General features: G+C 33.6%; 1 protein-coding gene across 3 annotated transcripts in view; it reads left to right on the forward strand.

Moving 5' to 3' along the window:
• Positions 1-13,368, forward strand: part of ZNF81 (zinc finger protein 81) — a 188,913-nt gene that overhangs the window by 15,341 nt on the left and 160,204 nt on the right. For all 3 annotated transcript variants that reach the window (XM_077146078.1, XM_077146077.1, XM_077146079.1), the window contains exon 2: positions 1,295-1,543. In XM_077146078.1, coding sequence (XP_077002193.1) covers positions 1,472-1,543 — 72 coding nt within the window. In that variant the 5' untranslated portion in view covers positions 1,295-1,471. The remainder of the gene's footprint in view (positions 1-1,294; positions 1,544-13,368) is intronic.

Raw genomic sequence — 13,368 nt, forward strand, 5'->3', positions numbered from 1 at the left:
CTGTGAATAGAGAATGTAGATATTAATAATGGTAGCACAATATTGTGAATGAAATTAATACCACTATATCGTACAGTTCAAAGTGATTAATGGAAAAAAAAAATTTTTTTTACATGGGCAGGCACCAGGAATCGAACCCGGGTCCTCGGGCATGGCAGGCAAGCATTCTTACCTGCTGAGCCACCGTGGCCCACCCGAAAATTTTGAATTGCATGATTTTAGCTATAATAAAAAGTTAAAAAATTATCAGTATTTCTTTGTGAACAAGGTATTTGATGGAATTTTGTAAAAGATCAATGGGTGTAAGAGAAGAAAGCATATTGTCTCTTTCTTTGGTACAAAGTCCTCTTTATGTTTTTGAAATGTATCTTGATATGAACAAATTTATTTTATTTTACTTCTTATTTAGTTTAGTTAGTTGTTTTGTCTTTATCCCATTTCTTATTTCTGTTGTATTAATAGGTTCCTCTTCATTTTAAGTGAGTATTTTCCCTTTCCTAACAAAAATGACTAGGGCGGTGCAATGGTGGCTCCGTGGCAGAATATTTGCCTGACATGCCAGACACCTGGCAAAAAAAAAAAAAAAAAAAAAAGACTAAAACTGTATTGCCTCAATTAGTTGATTAGAATACAAATGCACCTCAACTTGAACACAGACACACCATTTCCTCCGTAGTTCCCTCAACGATAGGAATAGTTTTATGCCAGGTTGTTTTTTAGATAATTAAAAAATTTTTATCGCAGGCTAGTAACATTTTCCTTATGACATATCTCTTCTGTTTCAGTAAAATTTGCTTTTTTTTTTTCTAAATTCACAGGCACATTTTCAATATCTGTTAAAACAGAACCACATTTATTTTGAGCCTGCCATGTAAGGCATACTGGGTTTGACTTAACATAACTAAACCTCTGTTTCTGTGGGTATAAAGTGGAAATAATAATAATTGTAGTAACATCTTGATGATTGGACTGTTGGGCAACTTAAATGAGGTGCTTGCTTCTCCCTACATGGTCCCTTTTAACAACACTACATGCTATGTGTATAAAATGTTTACCTTATGCCAGGCTGGTGTTAAATGACTTGCAAACATCATCTTATTTAATTTTCACAACCTCGTGAGATTGTTTTGATTCATTTTGAATATGAAGAATCCTATTTCATATGGATATGAGAAACTTCTTCATATTCTTACAGCTGAAAGTTGACAGAGTCCAAATCTCATGGTCTTGTACTTTCCACTTTGATTAATAACTACAATAGGTTTTTCTGACCATGTGGACATTGTCTTTCCAGGTTTCTTGGAGTCTCTGCAGAGTTCCTGGGCCAGACCCTTTAGTGAAGGCTGCAGGATCTTCCTTCTGACCCCAGGAACTTCGTTTAAGTCGTTAAACCCCCACCAGGCTCTGAGCTACTGGGAAGAGTGAAAGAGTTTTCAGCAAGAGAGACCGAGGGCTGAGACCCAGCTTGAACATGCCAGCTTACAGAAATTCACCTCGTAGATCCCTGGCCCTGATTGCAGGGAAACATGGCAACTCCTGCGAGGTGAGAATCCCAGGGGCAGGAATTTATCCAGAGCTTTAGAGCCTGAATGAATGATAGTACATGATTGTTGTCTTAATTTATATTACTTTGTTGACCAGGAAGGATATTTTTTTCTCTCACATTTGAATTGGTCATTATTTCCCTTTTGTAAACTCCTTTCTTTGTCCATTGCAGATTTATTTATCTATTGAGTTGTCTTAGCTTATGGAGTTTTTAAGAGGTCTTTTTACTATTAAGGTTAATAACTCTTCATCATTCTTATGTACTTTTTTGTTGTTGTTAATTTTTTTTATTTAAGAAAACAAGCAATACACTTAGAACCACTAACAACGGATATCTTAGTTAGCTTAACCACAGGCATATTTAAATAAAGTATCCATATAATCATTGTAAAGCCTGTGTTTGCACAGTAAGTTTTATAAACCAATTTAAAATTAAGGCAACAAGGAAAAAATCTATCTATTCAGATAGCAAAGTTCTTAAATTCTGAGAATTAAATACTAACTTAGATACCATTTGATCAGCTGTCAAAACTGTGAATGTTCTCAAAATATCAAATAGAAAGTTCTTACAAGTAACTGCATTGCTATAATAATGACCTGCATTACTAAATAGTTTCCTGATTTCAGAAAAATGTGAAGATACAAATATTTTTACAATTAACATATGGAAATCTTAACCACCGAAAATGGATATCTAAGTTAGCTTATCCACAGGCATATTAAAACAATAACTAGGTGATCATCGTAAAGCCTGTTTGTACAATATATTTCATTTCATAAACCAATTTTAAAATAAAAGCAAGGAAGCAAGAAATCTATAAATACAGATATTAGAGTTACTTGAATTTTAAATATTAAAAACTATTTTAAATACTATTTGATTAACTATTAAAACTGTGTGTGTTCTCAAAATATCAAGTAAAAAGTTATTACAAATATCAGCTTTACTATCTAGCTCCTTTATTCTTCCTTCTGCTTCTTCAGATCTGCTATTATGTATTTCTAGTATATTTTTTATTGGTTTACTGTATCTTTCATTTCTATGAGATTTGCCATTTTTCTATTTAACCTCTGGAATTCCTCTTTATGCTCTTCTAGTGTCTTTCTGATATTCTTTACTTCTTTATAAATATCCTTGAGTAGTTGTTCCATATTCTGTGTCCCTTCTGGAATTTTGATTTGGTCATTTGGATGGACCATTTCTGCTTGAATCTTTATGTGTTTTGTGTTTGTTTTGTTTTGGGATTTTCTGTTGTGTTTGGGGCATTTGATTATCTTGATGTGGTTATTACGCACATTGCTCTCCTTCACTCTTCTAAAGTTTTGTATTTACCTAGTTTTTGCTTAATGTTTCCTTTTGCACTTTGTTTGTCGGTTATTCTCTGCCAAATGCCGGTCCAGATCTCATGTAAGGGGATACAGTTCAATTTCAGGGTCTATTATAAGGTAGGCTGGAGTGCACAGGTCCTCTAGTGGCAGAATGGCTGACTACCATGCAGGAGACCCAACATGAACTCCTAGCCTATGCAAAAGAAGAGATAAAAGAGATAAGAATAATAAAGTAAAATAATAATATAATAAAAATATGAAGCACAAAAACAACTGCAACAAAATACACCTTAACAGTAGTTGGCACCAGAATCGGAGGAAGACACCCCAGGACAAAATCAGGCTGGTGCCCACCAGAAGGAAGAAAAAATTTAAGAAAAAAAAAAATAATAAAAATAAAAATAAATGAAATGGAATAATAAAAAATATGTGAGATAAAATATAGTAATGATTAAAATATAAAATATCTATAATTTTTTTAAACAATGAAAAGAAAAAAAAGGAGAGACCTGGGTTTGATTCCCAGAGCCCGCCCCTGCCAAAAAAAAATAAAAAATAATGAAAAGGACAATTGTATTACTAATAAAAAAAATGTATAGAAAGAATACGTTTTAAAATGGGGGAAATAAAAAAGGAATATTAAGAAAAATTTTTTTAAATTGAAATTAAAAATAAAGTCTTTGGCATTGAGAGAGTTAGCTTACCTCCCCGTCTTCTATCTTGTCTCACAGAGCAGGAGTGAACTCACTCCACTCCGATCCACCATCTTCTCCACTTCTGTGACTATTTTTTGCCATTTTGTAGTTTGCAATAAGTTTTTAGCTTTATCTAAGTTGGCAAAAGGTATCAAATAGTTCTCTAAGTCTTGTTACAAAAAATGGCTCTTCCTTGATTTGTCCTCACCAAATTCCAGCTTCCTAGAGGCAAGTACTCTATAATAGATTCCTTTTTTTTTTTTTTTCATTTTTGGGCATTATCTGTTTTTTAAATTTTTATTGTATAATGTAACATATATATAAAGCAAAGAAATACAAAAGCAGTAGTTTTCAAAGCAATCTTCAACAACTACTTACGGATCCCAGAGTTTGTCATGGGCTACTAAACCAGCACCTCAAATTTTTCCTTCTAGCTACTCTGGAACATTGGAGGCTAGAAGGAATAAATATTTTTTATCATCACAATTGGCTTTTTTGTGTGTGTGAAAAATAACATATATATAAAAAGTCAATGAATTTCAAAGCACATCACCACATTAGTTATAGAACATATTTCAGAGTTTGGTATGGGTTACAATTCTACAAATTTAGGTTTTTACTTCTAGCTGCTCTAAGATACTGGAGACTAAGAGAAATATCAATGTAATGATCCAGCAATCAATACTAGTTTGTTAGTATAACTTCTCTGTATAACTCCACCATTACTTTTGGTCTTTCTCCCACTCTTTAGGGGGCATTAGAAAGTATGACTTTCTACTATAGAAGATGGAGATTTAGCTTCTTCATATACCCTTAGCACAACTTTTTCTTTTCCCTGGAATTGACAACTTTTGGTTTAATCATTTGTTTACTTTACTATATACATATCATTAATTCAATTACAATTAGCTAATAATCATAGTAATAATAATTACAACACTCATATAATGTTTACTACATTCATGGCACTATTATATGTACCCTCATGCTCTAGGTACCATTATTAACTCACGCTGTAGGTGCCATTATTATCTCCATTTTATAGAGAGGATACTGGGGGCATGGAAAAGATCTATTGGGCCCAAATTTACACAGCTAGTAATATGTGAGGTTGGTCTCAAGTCTGGGCATGAATGTCTTCTCCTTGAAGAAATATCTCCTGGAGCTTGTTGACTTGGTGATGTCTGGACTGATTGCTCTTATGGCTTGACACAACTATTACTTTGGTATCTTCCCTTCACCTCTGCCTGTGTCAAATCCCTTGTTTCCTGGATCCTGTGTCTTCCTCTTTTCTTGGTTTACCCCCTCATTTTGTGGGAGCATATCTTCCAGTATATCCTTGAGAACAGATACATGAGAGGCAAATTTTATGAAAGTTTGCAAATCTTAAAATGTCATGCAAAAATGTATTTAATAAATATAACAGTATAAATGTGTTTATAGAAATATAAAAATTTATAAATTCCATGAAATTATTTTTTTTTACCCTAACACTAAATTTACCTTTTTGGCTGGGTATAAATTCTAGATTTGAAGTCATTTTTGTGCAGAAATTTAATGGCCTGCTCCCAGTGTTTTCTAGCCTTTTTCTATTGATAATATATTTTCTCTGCTTTTTTAAAAGATCTTGATTGTTGATCCTCCAATGTTTTTTTCTTTGCTCTACTTATATCTATTTCTTTCTCTTTTGCTCTTCTTTCTGGTAGTTTTCTTTAAATTTAACTTTATCTTACAGATCTTTTGTGTCTCTCATTAATGTGGTTATGTTTTTATTTTTAAATAACTTTTTGTTTTCAGAATATTCCTTTTTAATAGTATGCTATTTTAATTTTATGAATGCAGTATTTGATCACTGTAAAATATTTGTGACCATTTTTATGTAATTTTGAATAATAATATAGAAAAATGGCAAAAAAATCAGAAAAACATAAAATATACAGTATAAAATCTCTTATTCATCTTTCTTGTATCTGCTCAACTCTCCCTAATACATATAACCAGATTTTTAGTTTCCTCTGCATATTAGAGTTTCTTTATGCAAACAAAAGCAGATGAGAAAAAAAAAAGCAGATGAGAGTACTTTCTTCATTTCTTCTTTTTTATTTGGCCTACTAAACATATTTTTATCAATTTTTGTTCATTTTTGACTTTTGGTGAAATAAAATACTATTGTAAGCAATGCTCCTATTAACGTTATTGTTCATGTCTCCTCATGTATTTGTGTATGCCTTTCTCTTAAGGATATACATGAGGTGAAATTAATGGGTCATAAGTTAAGCTTATCTTTTTAAAAAGTTTTTATTATGAAATACACACGAAGTATACAGAAGTAGACATGTTCAGCTCAGTGATTTATCACTGTGTAGGTCTAGAAAAAAGTTCACAGTCAGCATACCAGAATCCCCCTAATCCCAAAGATAGCTACCATCCTGACTTTTATGGTCATCACTCCCATTAAGAAGAGAAATGCAAGACACAGAACAGAAGAAGATATATACAGCAGAAGACTTATATCCAAAATATATAAAGGATGATAAAACAATAAGAAAAAGCAGATTACTAAGTATAATAGTAACAGGTGTTATTCGAATAGACATGAAACAAAAGAAGATATCCAAATGGCTAATAGTCACTTGAGATGGTGCTCAGTCTCATTAATCATCAGGGAAATGCAAATTTAAAGCACAATGTAATACCACTACACCTTCACCAGAATTGCTAATATTAATAATGACAGTTGTTGACAAGGATGAGGAAGCAACATGAGCTCTCATATGCTGCTGATAAGAGTGTAAAATTGGTACCATTACTTTGGAAAACATTTTGGCTGTATTCATCAAAGCATATGTAGACCATATGAGGAAACAGTTCTCCTCTTAGGAAAATACCCAACAGAAGTCTTTGACTGATGTACCAGGACATGTATATAAATGCCCACTGTAGTATTAGGTTGTAAGAGCCTGCAACTGAAAATAACTCAAATGACCATCAATAGTAGAATGGATAAATTGAACATTATATTGGGTAAAAGAAGCCAGATACAAAAGAATTTGTATTGTTTGTTTCAATTTATATTAAATTTTAATACAGGCATAACAGAAGTATATTGCACAGGAGTACATGCTTAGATGCTGAAATTAGGAAGCAAGGTAATGAAGTGCTTACCTGTAAAGGGCAGGAAAGTAGTTTGCTTGATTGTGGTGGGAAGAGGGTGAAGGGAGGAATGAGGAAAGCTGAGCAAGATGCTGATAATGTTCTGATTCCAGACTTCAGTGGGAATTAAGTAGGTATTTCTTTTTGAATAATTAGTCAAGTTGAAAGTTTGGGTTTCATATGTTTTTCTGCATGTATATTTCATAATAAAAATATGTTGAAAAGGAAAAAATGTACCCTCCAATTTTGACCCTGGTCTTTCATATTCCCTTCGCAAAGGCAGCTGCAGATGGTTTGCAAACACACACACACACACATATACCTATATCCATTTTTAAGAATATTTTTATTGACAAATCTTTACACACATGTAGTCCATACATGGTGTACAATCAGTGGCTCACAATATCATCACATAGTTGTGTATTCATCACCGTGATCACCCATATCCATTTTTAAACCAAAATGTTAGCATATGAACTTTCCAATATCTTGCTTTTCTCATTCAATAAATCATGGTGATCATTCAGTGGTTGTACATGTATTTAGTTACCTCATTCTTTTTATAGCCTGAATCTTCTTCCATTATATGGATGTATTAAAATGTAACTAACTAGTTCTCTCTTTAACAGACTTTTGGCATATTTCCAATCTTTTGCTGTTACAAATCTTGCTGCACTATTCTTATTCATATCACAGTTAACTGAAGGGGCAATATGTTTGAAGAGAAATTTCTACAAGTGAAATTCCCAGGACAAATGATATATGCATTTTCATTTTTGATAGATTTCGCAAAATTGCCTTCCTCATGGGTTGCATCATTTGTTTAAGAATGCCTGTGTTTTAATTTCCTAGGTATTAAGACAATACCATAGAATGGGTTGGCTTAACAAAGGAAATTTATTGGTTCATGATTTCAGAGGCTAGAAGGCTTACTTTGTCCCAAGGAGGCATCTTTTGGCAGGCTGGCAATCTTTGGGGTTCCTTGGCTTTTCTGTCACGTGGCAGTACACATGGTAGGATCTTCTTATTTTTCTTCTGGGGTCCATTGAGGTTGACTTCCACTTCTGGCTGCTTCCCATGGCTTCTCCTTCCATGTCTGAAAGTCCTTTACTTATAAAGACTTCAGCCATAATGGATTAAGGCCCACCTTCATTCAATTTGGGTTCCCTTTAACTAGTAATATCTTCAAAGGTCCTATTTACTAATGGATTTACACCCATAGGACTAGGAGTTGGGACCTGAAAATTTCTTTTATGGGAGATATCATTCAATCCTCAACTTCTGTTTTCATGATTCTCAAGACAATATAGTGTCTTGCCATATTTGCTTTTTTTTCCCTCTCTGGTCAATCTGATAGGTTAAAAAAAATTTTGCTGATTTGTTTTGCATGTCTCTTATGGCTGAGTTTGACTATATATGATTGTGTTTAATGACCCATTTATATTATTTTTCTGAATTGCTTATTAATGTGCTTTGCCCATATTTTCTCTTAGGTTGTTGATATTTATATATTAAGGATATTAGCTCTTATGTCTCAAATATTTTCCCCAATTTATCACTTGTGTGGTTTTTTTTTTTGCATGGACAGGTACTGGGAATCGAATCTGGGTCTCCGGCATGGCAGGCAAGAATTCTGCCACAGAGCCACAGTTGCACTGCCATTTCATTTGTCTTTTTAAAACTGTTTTATTATTGTGATAAAATAGATACAACACAATATTTCCCATTTTAACCACTTTCATGTGTACAATTCAGTGATACTATATTCATAATATTGTGCTATTAACACCACAAACCATTACCAAAATGTTTCCATCATCCCAAAGAGAAATTCTGTACCCATTAAGCAGTAATTCACCATGCCATGTCCCCATACTCCTCAGTTCCTGGTAACCTGTGATCTACCTTTTTTTCTAAGTATTTGCTTATTCTAGGTACATATCCAGATGACATCATACGATATTTGTCATTTTGTGTCTGGCATGTTTCATGCAACATGTTGTCTTCAATATACACCCATGTTGTAGCATGCATCAGAACTTAATTTTTTTAAAAAGCTGAATAATATTCCATTGTATGTGTATACCATATTTGTTTATCCATTCACCTATTGATGGACACTTGCTTTGCTTCCATCTTTTAGCTATTGTGAATAATGCTGCTATGGGCATTGGTGTGCAGGTATCTGTTTGAATCCCTGCTTTCAGTTCTTTTGGGTATATACCAAGAAGTGGGATTGCTAGGTCATATTTTCAACTTTTTGAGGAACCTTACCATTGCAGCTGCACCTTTTACATTCCTGCTAGCAGTGTAGGAGGGTTCCTATTTCTCAGCATCCTTACCAACATTTGTTATTGCCTGTCTGTTTCATTTTAGCCATCCTAGTGTTATGAAATTATATCTCATTATGGTTTTGATTTGCATTTCCCTAATGGCTAATGATGTTGAACATCTCTTAATGTGCTTCCGGACCATATGTATATCTTCTTTGAAGAAATGTCTATTCAGTCATTTGCTCATTTTAAAATTGAGTTGTTTTTCTTTCTGTTGTTGAGTTGTTGGAGTTCTTTTTATATTCTGGATATTAAACCCTTATCAGATCCATGATTTCTAAATATTTTCTCCCATTCTGTAGGTCTTTTTTTCACTTTCATGATAATGTCCTTTAATACACTATAGTTTTTAATTTTGGTGAAATCCAGTTTATCTGTTTTCTTTTGTTGCTTATGGTTTTGGTGTCATAGCTAAGAATCCATTGCATAGTAGAACGCATCCTGAAGATTTTCCTCTATGTTTTCTTCTAAGAGTTTTATGGTTTAATAGCTATTATATTTAGGTTGTTGATCTATTTTGAGTTAATTTTTGCATATTGTGTGGGATAGGGGTCCAGTTTCAGTATTTTGCATGTGGATATCCAGTTTTCCCAGCACTATTTGTTGAAGAGGCTATTCTTCTTTCACCAGGTAGTCTTGGTGTAGAAGTAGACTTATTGAAAATCCGTTGGCCATAGATATATGGGTTTATTTCTACACTCTCAGTTCTTTTCCAGTGGCATATTTGTCTTTACTCATACCAGTGCCACACTGTTTTGATTACTGTAGCTTTATAGTAAGTTTTGAAATTGGGGAGTGTGAATCTGTCAACTTTGTTCTTGACACATGATGTTTTTTACTATTCAGCCTCCTTTGCCATTCCCTACAAATTTTATGATCGGCTTTTCAATTTCTACATAAAAAGGCTGCTGCAATTTTCATCGGGATTGCATTGAATTTTTAAATTGCTTTTGGTAGTAATGACATGTTAACAATATTGAGTCTTCTAATCCATGAACAAAGAATGTCTTTCCATTTATTTAGTCTTTCATTTCTTTCAGCAATGATTTTTAGTTTTCTGTGTACAAGTCTTTTACATCATTGGTTAAATTTATTACTACTTTATTCTTTTTGACGCTATTGCAAATGGAATTATTTTCTTGATTTCTTCTCAGATTGGTCATTGCTGGTGTTCTATTTTGCTAGCTGCCAGAATGCGATATACCAGAAATAGAATGGCTTTTTAATAAGTTACAAGTTACAGTTCTAAGGCCATGAAAATGTCCCAAATAAAGCAAGTCTATAGAAATGTCCAATCTAAGGCATCCAGAGACAGATACCTTGATTCAAGAAAGCCAATGAAGTTTAGGGTTTCTCTCTCAAGTGAAAAGGCACATGGCAAACATGGTCAGGGTTTCTCTGTCATCTGGAAAGGCAGATGGCGAACACAGTACTAGCTTCCTCTCCAGGCCTCTTGGCTTCATGAAGCTTCCCGGCGACGTTCTCCTTCATCTTGGGTGGTGGACTCTTTGGTTCTCTTGTCATACTGTTGTGGTTCTGTGGCTCTCTCCTCACTCAAAAAAGGGGACTCTCTCTGAAATGTCTCCTTTTTTCACAGGATTCCAATAAACTAATCAAGACCCATGTAGAATGGGTAGAGACATGTCTCCATCTATTCAAGTTTAATACCCACAATTGATTGAGTCACATCGCTTGGAGATAATCTAATCAAAGGGTTTCCATTACAGTATTGGATCAGGATTAAAGGAAATGGCTTTTGTGGGGTACACGACACTTTCAAACCGGTGCACCAGCTTAGCTTCAATAGTGTACAAAACTTTGCTCCTATAAAGCTCAACCCCACCCTTTACTTTGCTGTGACAATTTCCATCTTTATATATTGTATGCTGTTATCATAGATTTATAATTATTTTTATTCATTTCTCTTTTAAATCATGTATATAATAAGAGGAGTTACAAAGCAAAAATACAATAATACTGGCTTTATATTATATATGTAATTACTTTTAATGGAGATCTTTATTGCTTCATATGGCTTCTGGTTACTTTCTGGTGTTCTTTCATTTCAGCTTGAAGGACTCTCTTTAACATTGCTTGGAGAGAAGGTTTTTTACTGGCAACAAACTCCCTCGGATTTTGTTTTCTGGGAAAAGTTTAAAAAGTTTAATTTTAAACTTTTTATTTTGAAATATTTTCAGACTTACAGGAAATTTACAAAAATAATAAAACCCCATAGAGAGAATTCCAACATACTACTCCCCCCACCAGATACCCAGATCAGCCAATTTTAATGTTTTTCACATTTTTTGTATCATTCTATCTATCCATCTGTCTACCTATTTACCTATCTTTCTGCCTTTCTATCTATCAATCCATTTTCTGAGCACTTGAATGTAGGTTGTTATTTTAGTTTCCTTGGCTGCTTAAAACAAATATGATGAAATACTTCAGCTTAAACAATGGGAATTTATTTGCTTGTGATTAGAGTCCAGGAAAATGTAATAATCAAGGCATCATCAAAGCAGTGTTTTCTTCCCAGAGACTGACTGCCAGCGATCCTGGCTCTTCTGCCACATGGCAGGCAAATAACGACATCTGCTAATCTCCCTTTCTATTCTGGGTTTCATTGCTTTAAGCTTCTCACTTCCGTGGCTCTCCTCTCCTCTCTTCTTTTCTTCTCTTCTCTTCTCTCTTTCTCTGTATTCATTCCATTTATAAAGGACTCTGGTAATAAGATTAAGACCCATCCTGAATGAGGTAGGTCACAACTTAATCGAAGTAGCTTCATCAAAAGTCCTACTTACAATGGGTTAACATCCACAGCAATGGAGTAGATTTAATAACATGTCTTTCTGGGGTACATACACTTTCAATCCACCACAATTGTATATATCATACTCTTTGAATACTTAACACTGCCATGTACAGTTCCGAAGAGCAAGAATATTCACTTACGTGATCACCTTAAGTGCAATTATCAAGTTCAAGGAATTTACTAGTTATAAAGCTTACAGTACATTTTAAATGTTTTTCATATGTCCCAATAATATCTATTTTTACTTTTTCTCCTCTCTTCTTAGATACCACCCAGGATCATTTATTGCATTTAAATGTCATTGTCTCTTTAATTGCTCCTTTTAGAATTGTGGAACAATATATAACATAAACTTTGCCATTCTCAAGCATACCATTCAGTGGAATTAATCACACTCACAATATTGCAGTACTCTCACCACCTTCTATTACTAAAATTTCCTCATCTCCCCAGAGACCCTATATCCATTATTCATTATTTCCCATTCCTCTTTCCACTGCCATGAGCAATTTGTATTCTAATTTCTGTCTCATTGAGCTTGCATGTTCTCTGAAATTTTGTTTGTAGATACCATAGGGCTTCAATTTAAATCCTGCATGTATAACGGTCCTTGTTTGCTTTTATACCAACTTAACTACAATAGTGTACAAAATTACGTTCCTACGCCCTTCTTCCCCCTACTTTGATGTAGCTCTTAACACAAATGATATCTTTATATATTACAAGTCCAAAACCAATTCATAATATTTTATGCATTTGTCTTTTAGATCCTGTAGGAAGTAAAAAGTAGAGTTATAAACCAAAACTACAATAATAAGAAAGTCATTACCCTTATGGAGATTTTAATTTCTTAATGTAACTTTGGTCTATTATCTACTGTCCCTTCCTTTCAACTTGCAAAACTCTCTTTAACATTTCTTGTATAGCTGGTCTAATGGTGACAGTTTCCCTCAGCTTTTGTTTATCTGTGACTGTCTTAATCTCGCCCTCATTTTTTTTTTTGTATTTTTTCTCAATCATTTTTGAAAGACAGTTTTGCCAGATTTAGAATTCCTGATCGCCAGTTTTTTTATTTCAGCACATTAAAGATATCATCACATTGCCTTCTTGCCTCCATTCAAAAGTTTGGTTATAATATGTCATGACATAGGTATACTTGAGTTTATCCTTGTGCCAGTTTGACAGTGTTATGTACTCTAGAAAGCTATCTTTTAAACTTTTTTATTGTATAGTATAACATATATACAAAGCAAAGAAATAAAAAGGCAAAAGTCTTCAAAGTATTCTTCAATAAGTAGTTACAGGACAGATACGAGAGTTTGTCATGGGCTACCATATGATCTTCTCATATTTTTCCTTCTAGATGCTCCAGAATATAGGAGGCTAGAGGGCTTAAATATTTTTTATCATCACAATTGACTTTTTTCCTTCATTTTTTTTTGTGAAAAATAACATATATACAATAACGCTATACATTTCAAAGCACAACACCACA

Source organism: Tamandua tetradactyla, chromosome X, assembly GCF_023851605.1.
Source record: "Tamandua tetradactyla isolate mTamTet1 chromosome X, mTamTet1.pri, whole genome shotgun sequence".
In the NCBI taxonomy this organism is placed as follows: Eukaryota; Metazoa; Chordata; class Mammalia; order Pilosa; family Myrmecophagidae; genus Tamandua; species Tamandua tetradactyla.